Source organism: Diabrotica virgifera, chromosome 5 (genome assembly GCF_917563875.1).
Source record: "Diabrotica virgifera virgifera chromosome 5, PGI_DIABVI_V3a".
NCBI lineage: Eukaryota > Metazoa > Arthropoda > Insecta > Coleoptera > Chrysomelidae > Diabrotica > Diabrotica virgifera.
The window spans coordinates 185,675,418-185,692,345 of record NC_065447.1 but is presented as its reverse complement, the minus strand read 5'-3'; the positions used below and the strand labels follow the sequence as shown (position 1 = coordinate 185,692,345).

Genomic DNA, 16,928 nt, shown 5'->3' with positions numbered 1-16,928 from the left:
ACTAAATTTTCTCTTAGATTTTCACCCCTGTAATTTATTAAAATAAACATTATAGAAGTTTTCAGAGACTTTCGGCCCTCACTAATAACGTAATCTTTCATTCTGCGTTTAAATTTTTCAAAAATCCTTATTAGTTTTCTCCGGATTCGAAAAAAATAAATCCCATTTGAATAGCATTGGAGCAGAAACTACGTATCAATCTCCTTAATGTCAAATATGTTATATGTATCATATACTTAAGATCAAATTGTGGTCGCCAAAAATGTCAGGTGATGAAGCTAGGTGTTGTATCAGTCATGCACAGAGCGAATACAGGGTTAGACCGGGAGATATTATACAGAAGTTCAGTCACGATTTTCTCAGTCCTGCCCTTTGCAATACTGGAAGGGTAGACGAAGCACTTACAACCTTTGGAAACATCCACAAATTTCCTGTGAAATTTTCCTGTAAAAACTAGATTTTCCCAAAAAATAAAAATAGGGTTTTGCGATGAATTTCTGAGTCCTGCCATATCCGTAGAATGACAGGATACTATCGATTTTATGAAGAAAATTTTTTGGGCAGGAGGGTTGCAAACGGGCTAACAAAGTATATATGTATACAAACATGTAAGAAGAATAATGAAATTTTCATGATTTTCTGGGTCCTGGTAACTAAATAAATTAAATATATTTATTTCAAAATGATCTAAAAAAATATGGGCATGACGTCTCTTAATGTTTAAGTATACTTGTCACTTGGAAAATTTTCACCCTGATTATGTGATTTTCTGAGTCCTGCCTTTAAAAAGTTTTAATACTCAAATGCAATCAATACTTTTTCGGTACTCGGCAGGAAGGTTAAACGGTTCTAGTAAGACGGCAGGAGTCCTAGATTTGTAAGAAAATTCATGAAAAATTCCACGATGTTCTGAGTCATGCCATTTTGCATAAAATATGTTTCAAGAATCTTAATATAAGTCTTGGCAAAGAGGCAGGATGGTTTTATAGTAATTTCGTATACAGGCCCGTATACATTCCGTATATAATGCCCCACGCATTAGTGTGACAAAGTCCAATTACTCGTTTGTCGTAAGAGATACGAAAAAAAGTTATTTAGGTAAAATGTGGGGCAAAGATAGGATCATAATTAAAAAATATTTTCTAATATACAGGGCTACCCGTATTGATAGGGCGACACAAACTTATGTTTTTTTAATGGAAGACCCTGTATATAATTTTAAGATTCCTAAGATAATTTTAAGACAATTTAACACAATTCACCTAATCCAAAAATGTTTCCTAAGGGAGCTAGAGCTCTTTAAAGATGGCGCCTTGTAATTAGTTTTTTTTTTTATCTCCAGAACGCTTCCATTTCGATACACAAAAATTGGTCCGCCTTTTTATCTTTCAGAGATAAATCGATTCCATCAATTGCGAATCTCTAGTACCGGTCATAGGAGTCCGTTTTGGGTAGGACAACGGTTATTTTATCGCATAACTTTTTTGTCTTTAACTTTTAAGCATTTTTGACACTATATTATTAAATTGTGAGGTATTCTAGTACTAAAAGGTACTCTTGCTTTAAGTCGGTAGGAAGCACCGTTTTCTAGAAAAATCAATTTTAAAATTTTTCGTAATTTGAATTTAAGAAAAATTTGAATAAAAAAATATAAAAAACGGTGTATTTATCGACTTAAAGCCAGAGTAACTTTTAGTACTAGAATACCTCATAATTTAATACTCTACTGTCAAAAATGCTTAAAAATTAAAGCAAGTTATGAGATTTCGTTGATCTACCCAAGACGGACGCCTATGACCGATACTAGAAATTCACAATTGATAAAATCGATTCATATCTGGAAGAGAAATAAACGTACCAGTTTTCGTTTTTCTAAATAGTTTTTTTTATCTTTTTTTTTTTTCAAATTCAAAAACCGCAAAATTTTTCAAATCGATTTTTCTAGAACCTGGCGTATCCTACCGACTTAAAGCAAGAGTACCTTTTAGTACAAGAACATCCCATAGTTTAATATTCCAATGTCAAAAATGCGTAAAAGTTAAACACAGAAAAGTTATTCGATAAAATATCCGTTTCCCTACCCTAAACGGACGCCTATGACCGGTACTAAAAATTGACAACTGATGGAATCGATTTATCTCTGAAAGATAAATAGGTGTACCAATTTTCGTTGTTCTAAATAGAAGTGTTCTGGAGCTATTTTAAAAACTAATTACAATACACCATCTTTAAAGAGCTTTATCTTCCTTAGGAAGCATTTTCGGACTAGGTGAATTGAGTTAAATTTTCTTAAATTGATCTGAGGAATCTCCGGGCTTCATTTGTTAGAAGAGTTTCTGGACACCCTTTATAATAGGAACAATCCCTACTATAACCAATTAATTGTAAAATTATTGATTTTCTTTCTATTACTTTTATTACTTTTACTTAGATACAAATATGATCTAATCGCTTAAAATAAAGATGTTACAGTTTGGTATTAGATTTAAAAGGTGTGTAAAAATCCAAGATATTGCTCAAGAAAATAATATTTAATACCGTACGATTGTTTTAACGACATAAAAATTAATTTTTATGTATTAAATATCTTTGCGATTATCCTGCCACGTTGTAAACGGTTTTAGATTAGTGTTTTTTAAGCATACTTGACATGCCATGACTCAGAAAATTGTGGTGATATGAATATGTTTGTATATCAACCAGCAATAATTTTACAGACTTAAAATTTTATTTTTATATACGAAATAACTACACAACCATTCTGCCTCTTTGTAAAGAGCTTTATATTAACATTCTTGAGATATGTGCAAAATGGCATGACAGAAAATCGTGTAACTTTCCACGAATTTTCTTACACATTTTTTAACTATGTATAGGAAAAAGGTGTAACTAAACATCCTGCCATTTTAAATGATGTCTACTTAAATTATCTATTTTATAATAAAATTTATTTTATGACTCGGAAAATCACGGAACCAGGGTGAAAATTTTCCACAGAATTTTAAAATGGACAAGTGCAGTTAAACATTAGGAGACGTCATGCCAACATTTTCTTCGATCATTTCCAAATAATTATGTTTAATTGATTAAGTTGGCAGGACTCAGAAAATTATGAAAATTTCATTATTTTCATTACATGTTTCTATATACTCCCTTAGACCTTTTGCAACCCTCCTGCCCAAAAAATTTTCTTCATAAAATTGATAGTATCCTGTCATTCTATGGATATGGCAGGATTCAGAAATTCATCGCAACTCCCCATTTTTTTCCTCATGAAAAATTTAATTTTCACGGGAAAATGTCACAGGAAACCCGTGGATTTTTCCATAAATTGTAAGTATTTTTTCTAACCTTCCAGTATTGCAAAGGGCAGGACTTAGAAAATCGTGGTTGAAGTTCTGTTAATATCTCCTGGTTTAGGTAGTGATGTAACAAATATTCGTATTCGCGTTCGCGAATATTCGCATGTTTTTGCATATTCGCATTCGTATCCGCATTCGTGAAATTTGTGCGAATGTTTTGCGAATATGAAAACCAGAAAAAAAATAATTTTAAGATATTAGGTTAATAAAATCAAAATCTATTCACTTCTCATCTTTTTTTTTATTAAGAAAAGGTAACTTAACCTCAAACATGCAGCTACTCTCAAATGGAAATATGAAGGACACAACAGCAGACCAAGAGACAGAAGATGGAATGAAGCGATAACTCACTGGAGACCTAGGGACTACAAAAGAGGAAGGGGCAGACCACAGACGAGATGGTCGAATGACCTAAAAAGATACGCAGGGACCAGATCGACAGCATTAGCACTGGAACGAGAAGAGTGGAAAAATAAGGGGGCAACTTTGGACAACTGAAGGGCAATAGATATATAGAACTTAACCTTGTATAATCACATTATCAGCCTTCACTTTTTTTATTATTTGGTATTATGTAATTAGCTTAAGATTCAGGTTGATTTACACTAAATTTCAATTAACTTTTCATTATAAATTTAGGAAACATTACAAAAATAAAAACAAATTAAAAAAAAACTGAATACATATTAACATTTGCGAATGTCGGTAGCAGATATTCACATTCGCATTTGTATTCGCGAATGTTCAAAAAATGACATTCGTTACATCACTAATACAGGGTAACAAATTCCTGCAAAAATGATGTTATTGTGGAATGAAATAAATGTGTGGTACTTACCATCACAAATGATATTTGCTTGAAGCTTTGAAGCTAACTGCTTGTCAAATAGTATATTGGTCAAATCCCCAGTTTTATTATTTAAAGTCAAAGTAACTAAAAGTCCTGTTGAAAGTAATAATAAAATTTTGGTATCTTCAAAAATGAAAGAAACAACACGATTATGTATCAGATAATCCTCTAATTCTTTCAATTTGTCTTTTAGTCTATGTGGACGTTTATTAGGAAGATACCAGTGGAGCCCACGCTGGTCACAATATTGTTTTTTACTTTGGCCATTGAGGGTTTCGGTGCCATCCCTTTTAGTGTAATATCTAAAAAAAGGACATATATATGAGGCGCTCAGAGCAGCAGTGGCCTAACCCACTTCCTACAATTTTACCAAAATGCTTTTATTACATTAAAGTTATCCCTTATTTAAGTATTTTCAGATGCAGAGTGGCTCAAGCAACCATTGTTTAAGCTACTCTGCATCTGAAAATACTTAAATAAGGGATAAGTCTAATGTAATAAAAGTGTTTAGGTAAAATTTTGAGATGTGGGTTAGGCCACTGTTGCTCTGAGCGCCTCATATATACAAGGTGTTTCAAAAAAGGTAACACTGTCTCCAGCAAGGTAAAAAACTAAAAAATAATTGGGGTTTGTTTAGTAAAAAATTTTCGTAACGCCATTGTATGTAAACAAAGTGTAACTGCAGCTATACTGGTATTGGATAAGTGTGAAGCATTGGTGAAAACATGCTACTCCTTAGGTCGCTTTAGTAGCACATTTTCTATAGCTCTTTTCAACACGCAAATATGCATGAAGAAACTATTTTCATTCGCTTGACCGTGAATTAGTGCACTTAACGTAATCCGAGCACCTGAATCCAATATCTTCAGAAGGCTGTAGCTTCAGAATAATAGTTTTTCAGACCTAGGTCCCATGGACTTTTTTATTCTACACACTGAGAGCTATGACTGACCGAACTTTTGTTAAATTTGACAGGGGCCACTTTTTCATAAGGTGTGTTGTGGGGTCCTCTAAAGAGCTGGTGATATATATGAGGCTTAACACTTTCGCTGAGGAAGTCACCATAATATGCTAGCTTTTTTTCAGTCTGTGAGGATAGCGCCATTTTGTGTTATCTGGATGTTACTATTATCAAAAAGTTCATGCTACATAGGGACAAATTCTATAACAAAGTTCCACAACAAAAGTGTTAAAAACGAAACGAAATTTTATACTTTAAATGTTTTTTTTCTACAACCATGTTAAAAATGCAATTTTTAGCACTCCATACGAGCGTTAAAAATGCTACTTTAGGCACTAGTGCTTTAAAATATTTTTAAGGCACTGCAGTTCGTATTGACTGTATAGACAATTTTGATGTAATGTCAAAAAAATATAAAAATGGAATGTCACAATCAAGTACAAGTTTTTGCAGATATTGCCCTGTAATTACGTTTGTAGAAAAAATATTGTATATCGTCAGTCTAAGATGCAAATTACCTAAGTCCATTTTTTGCGAAAATTGTTTATTGGTGTTATCTAGTAGTAGACGGTAAAAGCTACTGCCTGGCAATAGGGAACTTGCATAAATTTTTAAATTCGAAAAAAATGTTATAAATCACAACAGAACATAATTTAAAACATGTATCAAAGATAAAAAAGTTTTCTTTGTCTTTCGTTTGGCCCCTAAAGACGATTAAAAATTCAAATTCAAACAGGTGGTCCAAAACGCATCGTGACGTCACTTGGTTTTACATTTACATTTTTCCAATAAAGTAAACAGAATTTTAAATTAGACGTTATAAACGTCAGTAAAAATGTGACGTTACAAGTGTTTTTGATCGTTTGACCTATTCATAGAAAATTTGTACTTTTACAAAATGGTTTTATTTTCATAGTAAACCTTCGTTCCTTTCCTTCAAAAACAGTATAAAACTACAATTTTAACAAACTGGTATATATTATTACAATGACATACGATAAATGTCATTAGAATATAAATATCTTTGACTTATTCCACGACGATGAGCTTGCCAAATACCCAAGTAGGTGGAGGCCAATAAACTAAAGAATGAGAAGAAGAATATACCTAAATATAAGGTTGTGTCTAGGTATACGCTAACGTGTACGCAAATAAAAAAGTTAGAGTGTCAGTGATTTCTTATTTTTTATTTGTTTAGTGTTTGTTTTTAAATTAACTACGGAGTGCGGACAATTATTTAAAACTTTTAATGAGTTTAAGAACATTTTAAAACAGTACACAAAAGATAAGAGACTATAAATTAATATATATTTTTTTTAGTTATAAATGAAATAGTATTACCGTAAAAGATTAAAATAAAAGGAAGACCTAAAGCTTTCACAATAATAATTAATTTGTTTTGAAGCTATTATCCTTGGGGTATTTTTGTAATAAACTATTCTAAATGGGAACTAAGCCACAATTTAACTAAAAAATTGATTTTATTAACGTTTCGACTTCTAAACCGGATGTCGTTGTCAAAATACAAAATAATATTAAATTAAACACAAATGTTGTTGCTTAGTAAAAAATTTTTTCCAATAATTTATTTAATCTGACTGATTTTTGTATTTTGAAAATGACATCCGATTTGGACGTCTAAACGTTAATAAAATAATTTTTTTAGTTAAATTGTGGCTTATTTTGCATTTAGAATAGTTGATTATAATAATTCACTTATGTATAAAAATTATTTTAACAATATTTTGTACCTACATGTCATGTCAACTAAATACATCTAATTATTTTGCTAACCTAAATATATTTATTTATTTATTTATTTATTTACGGGCCTTACCCATTATTACAGAATAATTTAAGAGCTAAAATATACATTAAACCTCAAAATAAATTATAAAAATATGTAAATATACTTAATTACAATCACAAAATGGTAACATTACACAGACATTATCACAGGTAATAAATTGACAAATATTATTTGGACACTTAACACTAAATCACCTAGCTACCCATAAATATACTTATAAATTTATAAATTAGTGTTCTTCCCCAAGCGTTAAATCCTTAAGAAAGCACACAAAGCGACTTTGACTTATACTGAAATCAATGTTCGGAGATAAGTTATTGGCTGTCCTTACAGACCTTGAACTAAAACTATTAAACTTTACATTAGTTCTACATAAAGGTTGTTGAAACATGAGGTGAAATCTAGTATTCCTTGACGGCACTGCCAAACCAATACAGTACAGTAGATCTGGGCAATCAGCAATACCATTAAAAACTTTGTATAAATTCTGTAAGTCCCTACATTGCCTGCGAATCTGGAGAGGAGGGAGAGAAAATCTCGTGTGAAGTGAATCATAGTTGTAATGGTAGTTGTCAGGGGGATCCACACCAGCCTTAAAGGCCAAATACCGCAAAAATCTTCTTTGCACTTGTTCTAATTTGTGTACATGGCATGTATAGAGGGGATTCCAGACTGAAGAAGCATACTCCAATAGGGGTCTGACCAATGAACAATACAATAGGCGGATTGCCGAGAGATTTGTAAAATCTCTTGTAGATCTCTTGACAAAGCCAACCATTTTAAGGGCTCTAGAAACAATCTCTGCGATATGAAATCTGAAGGATAGAGCATTGTCAAATAAGACTCCAAGATCCTTAGTAGCTGACATATTGATCAAGATGGTGTTAGAAATTTCATAGGGAAAAGCCAAGGGGATACGCCTTTTAGAGAAATACATAGTGAGGCATTTTTTTGGGTTTAAATCCATGCAATTTCTTTCACACCAGTCCACAAGTCTGGACAAATCTGACTGCAAGTTGATACAATCAGTGGTAGAAGAGACAGTTTTGAAGCATTTTAGGTCATCAGCAAAACATAGAAATTCGGAATATTGAAAGCCACTCTGGATGTCATTTATAAAGATGTTAAATAACAAGGGTCCCAAATGAGACCCTTGAGGCACACCAGAAGGTACTTTTATCTCCTTAGATTTAAAGCCTTTGACCTTTACTATTTGAGATCTATCAGACAAATAGCTGCCGATCCAGCTCAACAAACTACCACCCAAACCTGCTGTCCTCAGCTTATCCAATAAAATTGTATGATTTACCCTGTCAAATGCCTTAGAAAAGTCAGTGTATATACTGTGTACCTCACCACCACCATCCAAGACACCTGACAGAAACTCACTGTAAACTAGTAAATTAAGCTCAGTAGACCTTCCATTTAGAAATCCATACTGCTGGGGTATTATTGTTGATGATAACACTGATGTAAGATATTTTGTTACTATTTTTTCAAATAGTTTTGGAATTACATTTAAATTGCAAACTGGCCTATAATTGCACACATCAGCTTTATTTCCTGATTTGTATATGGGGGTCAAGAAGCTAGTCTTCCAAAACTCAGGAAAATAACCAGACTTTAAAGAAGAGTTAAATATCATATAGAGAGGACGAGAAAGTACGAAACTACATGATTTTAGAATAATGGGGGGTATTCCATCTGGCCCTGGACTCTTGTTGGTATTTAGATTACAAATCTCTTCATAAATTGTTGAAATACTGATTTGAAGATCATTTATGCTGATATCATTAAAAGATAAAGATTCAACGGCCTGACAAACTTTTGTTGAGTAAACAGTTTTAAAATAATCTGCAAATAGATCTGGAAGATCAGGCCCCAGTTGGCAACTCACCTCGTTGTAAAACATTTCAGATGGTAAATCATTAGATTTTCGTTGTGAGTTGACATAGGACCAGAATTTTTTCACATTACTCTCATTGACAATAGCATTTTCCGAGCTGGACACAAATTCATTGTAACAAGTTTTAGATAGGACTTTACATTGTGATCTTAATCTTGAAAAAGTAATATACTCATACCTACTCCCAGATATATACTTTTATATATACACATTGATTTATTACAATTAAGTTTGAAACATCTGAATAGTTCTGCTTCCCTTCCCTTAACAAATATGTTTCCATCAAACAAACACTAAACACATCAAAATAGCATGTACCAAAATATATAGTAACTGCGCAAGCTAAATAATGACGTCACTGGCTTGATGAAGTTTAATTCGCGTCTACCTAACTTTTTTATTTGCGTACACGTTAGCGTGTACCTAGACACAGCGAAATATAACCATAATAAAAACTAATGCAAAACTATGTGACGTCACGTGCCGTTTGAACTATTTTATACCGCTGAAGACTTTAAATATGTATTTCTAAGTTATTACGAGTTTTTGAAGCGTGAAATTTTGGAAATCTTATTTTTAAACAAAACTAAACATTATTATCTAATAAAAAAAAATGTGCAAGTTCCCTATTCCCCAAGTGCCATTATTATTTCATTTCGCGCCAATAAACGAATTTTGCTGAAGTCCAAACCTTATTTCACATTTACACGAATATTGCTTATGCCCATTGTTTGATCAGATGTTCGCTTGTATGTAACAGTGCTTCTGAAGTTGTTTCGATTGAAAACGTTAGAAAATATAAACAAATAAATATATTTTGATTATTATTATTAATATGGATATAGTATAATAAGTAGAAAGTTTGTGTAAATATTTTGTTTAATTAATTTTGGTCAAATATGTATTGCATGGACTTGGGCAATTTTCTCTTATATTATTTTTGTTGTCTTTTGGACATAGGCAAGTTCCAAAGTTTTTTGTATCTCCTGTAAAATTTTCAATTTGTAACTTAGGCAATTTGTATCTTAGACCGACGATATGCATGTTAAAAAGTACATTTTTAAGGCACTCGTGTGAATTGCAGAACTCGCTATCACTCATTCTGCAAACTTTCACGTGCGTGCCTTAAACGTGTACTTTTAACACTTATATCATAAATAACTATTAATGTCTTTTAGGAATGAGATTCAAGTATGTTTTAGTATTGTAGATAATTTGTCTAATTTCTCCATTTTTTATTTGACCCACTTGATCTGAAGATATGTTTTTATTATTGTTCTATTCTCAAATAAGGCATATTTATTTTAGCATTATTGTATCGATTATAATATTTGTATTGTTTAATCTGAGAAAATGGGTCAGATCAGTCTTAATATCACCAGATGAAGCGTAATGTATACCAGCTGAATTTGTACTGATCTGATGTAGGATAGGAAGTTGTTGTAATCTTTTTAAACTGATTTGTGTTTATATCTATATTATCCTTTCTTAATTTAAGCATTAATTTTATTAAAGTGAACTTACCACCTACTCTGTGATAGTTAGTAAATAAAAAATTAACACAATAAACAATAATATTATAAGTAGAACATCTTGTCTTTTTAATAACAAAGATCTTACTTGAAAGAACCATAATCTGTAGTTTTAAGAACAATATCTTCTTGTGTTGTCCAGAAATGAATTTCACTTAACAGAGTAACCATATCTTTGAAGAAACTTTTGGGATGTATTTTAACATGTCAACTTTAATTATTTAAAGATGAAACGCCTGGTAATTTATTTATCTTCAGCGGGGAGCTAGATAATATTTATGCAGTAATTATTTTAAAAGAATCACAAACTTTACTTTCTATTTTATTTTAATTTAACTTAACACCTATTAATTTTATCAACAATCAAAACAGTTAGTCTGACAGTGACAGCTGCTGCTGCTAAGTTTGATGTCAATTGTCAACTCTATGACATATCACAATTTTCTCAGTGGCAGGGAGTGTCCAATGGGGGTTTTGACAAGGAAGAGAGAAAATACTTTTTCTTACAAAACCAATCTCTTGAACTTGCAAAAAATATAAATTGTTTAGAAATGAAACGCGGAAATCAAATAAGAATGACATTATAATAAAAGGCTGTATGACACTATGCATTTTCTTGTATCATTTCTAATATCGTTTCTGGGCCCTAAATTCTAAATCAAATTTCGACACTAAACAAGTCGCTTTCAATATGGCGACGGTTGAAATGCGATTGTGCGAGCCTTGTGGATTTTAGTTGAACTAACGAAGTGACGTCATGAAATAGCGACTATCGAAATTAATAGCGACTTTAAAAAGGGTGTTGATATTATAATTTCGACTGTCGAAATTATTTGACACGGAGATGAATGAATGGCCAAAAGCGAGGTTAGGTTTAGTTTAGATGTGTTTTGTTTATTTCTTGCAAGGAAAACTAAAGCAAAAGGTATTATAATATAGCTGGGTTGAATTGAAATTTGCTTGTTTTGAGGAATTAGATAGAATAGTATTAAATTAGAAATATAATAATTGAGAATGTCCACAACATGAATCATCAACTCAATGAAAGATGTAAGGTAATAATCTGGGAAAATTAGTAAAAAACAAGAAAAATTAATTACCAGCTATTTTATTGCTGGACATGCTGAAATCAAATCTTAAGATTTCCTATATTAGTAATATAGCTGTGCAAAGTCCACAGAAAGTGTGCTATTTTGTTTATAAACAAATTAGCGCTCCGAAATCTTTTTTTTATTATTGCTCTATAACTCCGAAAATTTTAACTTTAAACCAAAACACTCACATAAAAATTGACAGTAATTTAATTCTGCACATTGATAATTTATTCCAATTTCCTTCGACGGAAATTTTCCTCGGAAAATTCGGGTTTTCCAAACAAAATCTTTAATTTTCAACTAAAATTTGAGGGAAGTAATTATTTATCAATAATTAAATAATTTGGTAACAGTGACATAAATCTTTTTTGTTATAAGTGTCTTGAAGATATGAAAATTTGTATGTACAAAGAAGACCGGAATTAAAAGGTATCTAATGGTTCAAAGATTAAAATCCTGTTGTTTATAACTCTGTCGCAAATGCCGGTCAAATTTGACCGGTTATACCTGGAATCACTCCTCGCAATTCAATTTGTTTTTCTTCGAAAAGGACACAGAAGCCGTGCCCTTTTCAACAGCGTTAACTTAATTTAATTAAATCTAATATTTTCTGAGGGGTTCTATTTGTTTATAAGCCAAAAAATTGTTTCTTTATAACATTCCTAAGACCGCTCAAATGGTCCAATTTCAATCCTGTAAGGTACGTTGAATAGATAGTGCTTTTTTATACGAAAATCATAGTTATTCTGGTGTATCATAATCTTTCTGGTTATTATTTCGACCGAAATTTTTTAATTAACATTTTAATTATTGCTAAACTATTGGTTAGATTGTCGCCTGTTTCCTGATATACAGAGAGGGGCTAAATTATGGAATAAATTCATTTTCTCTAAAATGGACGATTTTAGAGAAAAATCCCGAAACAGGTCGATTTTTATTTTTAAATTAAATTTCTTGGCATATATTTCAAACTGTGACGTCATCCATCCGAGCGTGATGACGTAATCGATTATTTTTTTAAATAGGAATAGGGGTTCGTGTTGTAGCTCATTTACAAAGGCGTTCAATTCTCTATTCAGTATTATAAACATTAATATCATTATTTATACAGGGAGGCCAAAAAAATTTTTAAATTAAATTAATTGACGCAAGAAGAAGAATGCATGTAATTTATTTAACTGAAAATATATTCTATTGCTGTCAGAAAATAGAAAAAAATGTTTATTTTGCAAATAAACATTGCTTTTAGCTTAAATTAAATGTTCAAACTGCCAATAGGTAGGAGCATTGATTAATAAGTACGTAGGAGGGAGGCTGTTTGTGATTTAATTTAAGCGAAAAGAAATGCTTATTTGTGAAATAAACCTTTTCTTCTATTTTCTGACAGCAGTACAATGTATTTTGAGTTAAATAAATTACATACATTCTTCTTTTTGCGCCAATTAATTTAATTCAAAAATTTTTTTTGGCAACCCTGTATAAATACCTAATGAGAATAATGTTTATATTACTGAATAGAGAATTGAACGCCCTTTCAAATGACCTACCACACGACCCCTATTCCCATTAACAAAATTATCGATTACGTCATCACGCTCAGATGGATGACGTCACTAGTAAGAAATATATGCCAAAAAATTCTAATTTAAAAATAAAAATCGACCTCTTTCGGGATTTTGCTCCAAAATCGCCCGTTTTAAAGAAATGAATTTATTCCATAATTTAGCCCCTCTGTATAATCTATTATAATAAATCTTTCATGTCATCAATTATTTAATTATTGATAAATAATTAGGTACTTCCCTAAAATTTTAATTGAAAATTGCAGATTTTTTGGGAAAACTCGTTCTGAGTAAAATTTTTGTTGAAGGAAATCGGAAAAAAAAAATAACTTTGTGCAGAACTAAATTACGGTGAATTTTTATTTGAGTGTTTTTGGCTCAAAGGAAAAATTTTAGGAGTTACAGACCACTAATTGAAAAATAAAGAAGATTTAGAAGGGCTAATTTGTTTATAAATAAAATAACACACTTTCTGCGGACTTGTCATACCCCATATTACTAATAAAGTAACGCATAAATCCGTTATTTCGTAAACTGGTTACTTTAGGAAAATTCTCGAAACACGTCGATTTTTATTTTTAAATTACGGTTTTTTGGCATATATATCATACTAGTGAAGTCATCCATCTGGGCGTGATGACGTAATCGATGATTTTTTTAAATGAGAATAGGGGTCATATGATAGCTCATTTAAAAGGGTATTCAATTCTCTATCCAAGAATATAAACATTAACATAATTATTTATACAGTGTGTTCAAAAAACATTTTTTAATTAAAATAAGTGAGACAAAAAGAAGAATATAATGTAATTATTTAATTCAAAATACATTTTACTACTGTCAGTAAACAGAAAAAAATTTTATTTGACAAATAAACATTGATTTTCGCTTAAACGAAATGTTCAAACTGCCAAGCGACAGGTGGGTGGCAGCTTTAACATTGAATTTAAGCAAAAAACAATATTTATTTCTCAAATAAACATTTTTTTCCTGTTTTCTGACAACAGTAAAACGTATTTTGAATTAAATAAATTACGTACATTCTTCTTTTTGTTTCAATTATTTTAATTAAAAAAATGTTTTTTGAACACCTTGTATAAATAATTAGGTAAATGTTTATATTAGTGAATAGAGAATTGAATACCCTTTCAAATGACCTATCACATGACCATTCTCATTTAAAAAAATCATCGATTACGTCATCGCGCCCAGATGGATGACGTCACTAGTATAATATATATGCCAAAAAATCTGAATCTAAAAATAAAAATCGACCCGTTTCAGGATTTTTCATTAATGTCGCTGGTTTACGAAATAATGAATTTATGCGGTACTTTATGGACGCACTGTATATGCAATCTTAAGATTCGATTTTAGCAATAAAATAGCTGGTAAATAATTTTTCCCAAAAATTGCATTTTTTTCGATAATTTTCCCAGACTATCAACAAGTTCCAATAAACGGGAGCGCCAACCCAAATTCTGAGCAGTCTCAACATGATAAGGTTAATATCCCCAGTTGTAACTAATATCGAAATGAATAAGCTGCGGCTGTCATGGCGGTGTCGAAATGAAATTGCGACTGTCGAAATGAATTAGAATCAGGCCCCTGATATCGTTTCTTGTATACATTTTCTTGTATCATTTCTTGTACGGTTGTACGTACATTTGTGCCCTGTATGACACTATGCAAGTTCTTGTATCGAAAATTGTATGAAATTCGGCGCGTGATTGGTCGAAATTTTGTTTGTCACCCTATGTCACGTTATGGTAGTACTGCATCTACAGACACAGCTGATTTTAAATATTTTATAAAATTTATAAACTTTTATATAATTAACATTTTAATGTTAACCAGAATTTTACGTTGACTGAGGTTGATTATTTGTGTTTTTATTTTGTTTTGATATTTGTGCTAAAATATTTGCATTAGAATTATCTTCAGTTTGATCCAAATTAGGAACTATGTATTTTCGTCTATTAAAAAATTATGCACCATGAAACCTAAATTTATAGTTTCAACTTTACTAGGAGCTAAATATATGGTTATTAGTAGAACAGTAGTCCATACCAAACGGTATATTAAGTATCAATAAAAGATTTATAAATAATACCTACAAAAACACAAATAAATTCATCAATACATTATCCCATTTTCATTTCAGCCGCCATTATGAGTAAGTAATTATGACATTTTAGATGTTTTACCAGCAGGTTTTACGTTTTTGCTCTTTGCGCAGAAATTGGCGCAGTTCTTGTACAATAATCTGTGCCTGACACAAATTCTTGTATCGTTTCTTGTATCTGTGTATGACACTATGCATTTTTTTGACATATCAGAAACGATATTAGAAATGATACAAGAAAATGTATAGTGTCATACAGCAAGAATTTTGACCTCAAGTTTTGGGCTCCATTTTTCTGATTTGAATTGAAAATATAAATTAATCGATCGATAAGATTGGTTTCATAAAATTAATCACCAGTTTTGATTAACTGTGCAAACATTAACTGAACAAAACTTTGATCTGTGAAGACCTGTAGCAATCAATAAAGAGTTCTATCGAAAACTGTCGTCGGATATTATTTTAATTTGCTAAAGTAATATTTTACGCTGTGTCTAGGTACACGCTAGCGTGTACGCAAATCAAAAAATTAGGTACACGCGAAACGTCATCAAGTCAGTGACGTCACTATTTAGCGTGCACTGTTACTGGTTTTTTTCCATACACGCTAACTTGAGTCGCGTGTATGCTGTGGTAAGTAGGTATATACCGCGAGGGTCAGAGTGTTAGGATTTGTCTAATCGCGTTGTGTTTACACTATATTGATTAGCAAAGAGATTTCTTATTTTTTATTTTGTTTAGTGTTTGTTTTTAAATTAACTATGGAGTGTGGACAGTTATTTTTAATGAGTTTAACAACATTTTAAAACCGTGTGAAAAAAATAAGAGTCTATAAATTAATATATATTTTTTTAGTTATAAGTGAATTATTATCATTGTATAACTAGACTCATTTCTTAAACAATGGTATTACCGTCCAAAATTAAAAATAAAAGGAAGACCTAAAGCTTTCACAATAATACTTAACTATAAAAATTATTTTAACAATATTTTGAACATGTCAACTAAATACATATTTATTTTGCTAACCTAAATATATATACTTTTATTTATATACATTGATTTATTACAATTAAGTTTGAAACATCTGAATAGTTCTGCTCCCCTTCCCTTAATAACAAATAGTTTTCTATCAAACACACAGTAAACATATCAAAATAGCATGTACTAAATATACAGTCACTGCCCATGCTAAATAATGACGTCACTGGCTTGATGAAGTTTAACTCGCGTGTACCTAACTTTTTTATTTGCGTACACGTTAGCGTGTACATAGACACAGCGAATATTTTATAGCAACTGTAAACGCGGTAAACTGTGAATCAAACATGGTTGTTTATTTTTACTGATGGTTTACTGCATGATTCTATATAAGGTTTGTTCCAACACGACTGAGAACCGTACATGTAACGATCACCGTCCTGCGCAGTACCACCATGGAACGTATTTCGGTCCCATAACGTTAATTATCTAGTAACGAAACGGTAATCTGACGGTTCTTGGTCGTGTTGGAACAAACCTATAGTATATAGTATTTTTATAGTATCATGTTTCTACTTCTACATGAGTACATATAATTATTTTTTACATATTTTTGGTTTTATAAAAATACTGATCACCAAATTTTGAAAAGGAAAAAGTAGAAAACCCTATTCTTGGTTGTAGACGCTAAAACAGACCCTGGAAAATTGACAGTGACAGTCACAGTCAGCATATGTCAATGTAT

The 16,928-nt window shown here is 31.2% G+C and overlaps 1 protein-coding gene across 1 annotated transcript in view; it reads right to left on the bottom strand.

Moving 5' to 3' along the window:
- Positions 1–10,803, bottom strand: part of LOC114328575 (WD repeat-containing and planar cell polarity effector protein fritz-like) — a 57,522-nt gene extending 46,719 nt beyond the window's left edge. The window contains exons 1-2 of the mRNA XM_028277463.2: positions 10,510–10,803; positions 4,201–4,514 (exon numbers count right to left, since the gene is read on the bottom strand). Coding sequence (XP_028133264.2) covers positions 4,201–4,514; positions 10,510–10,592 — 397 coding nt within the window. The 5' untranslated portion in view covers positions 10,593–10,803. The remainder of the gene's footprint in view (positions 1–4,200; positions 4,515–10,509) is intronic.
- Between the last annotated feature and the right edge of the window lie 6,125 nt (positions 10,804–16,928).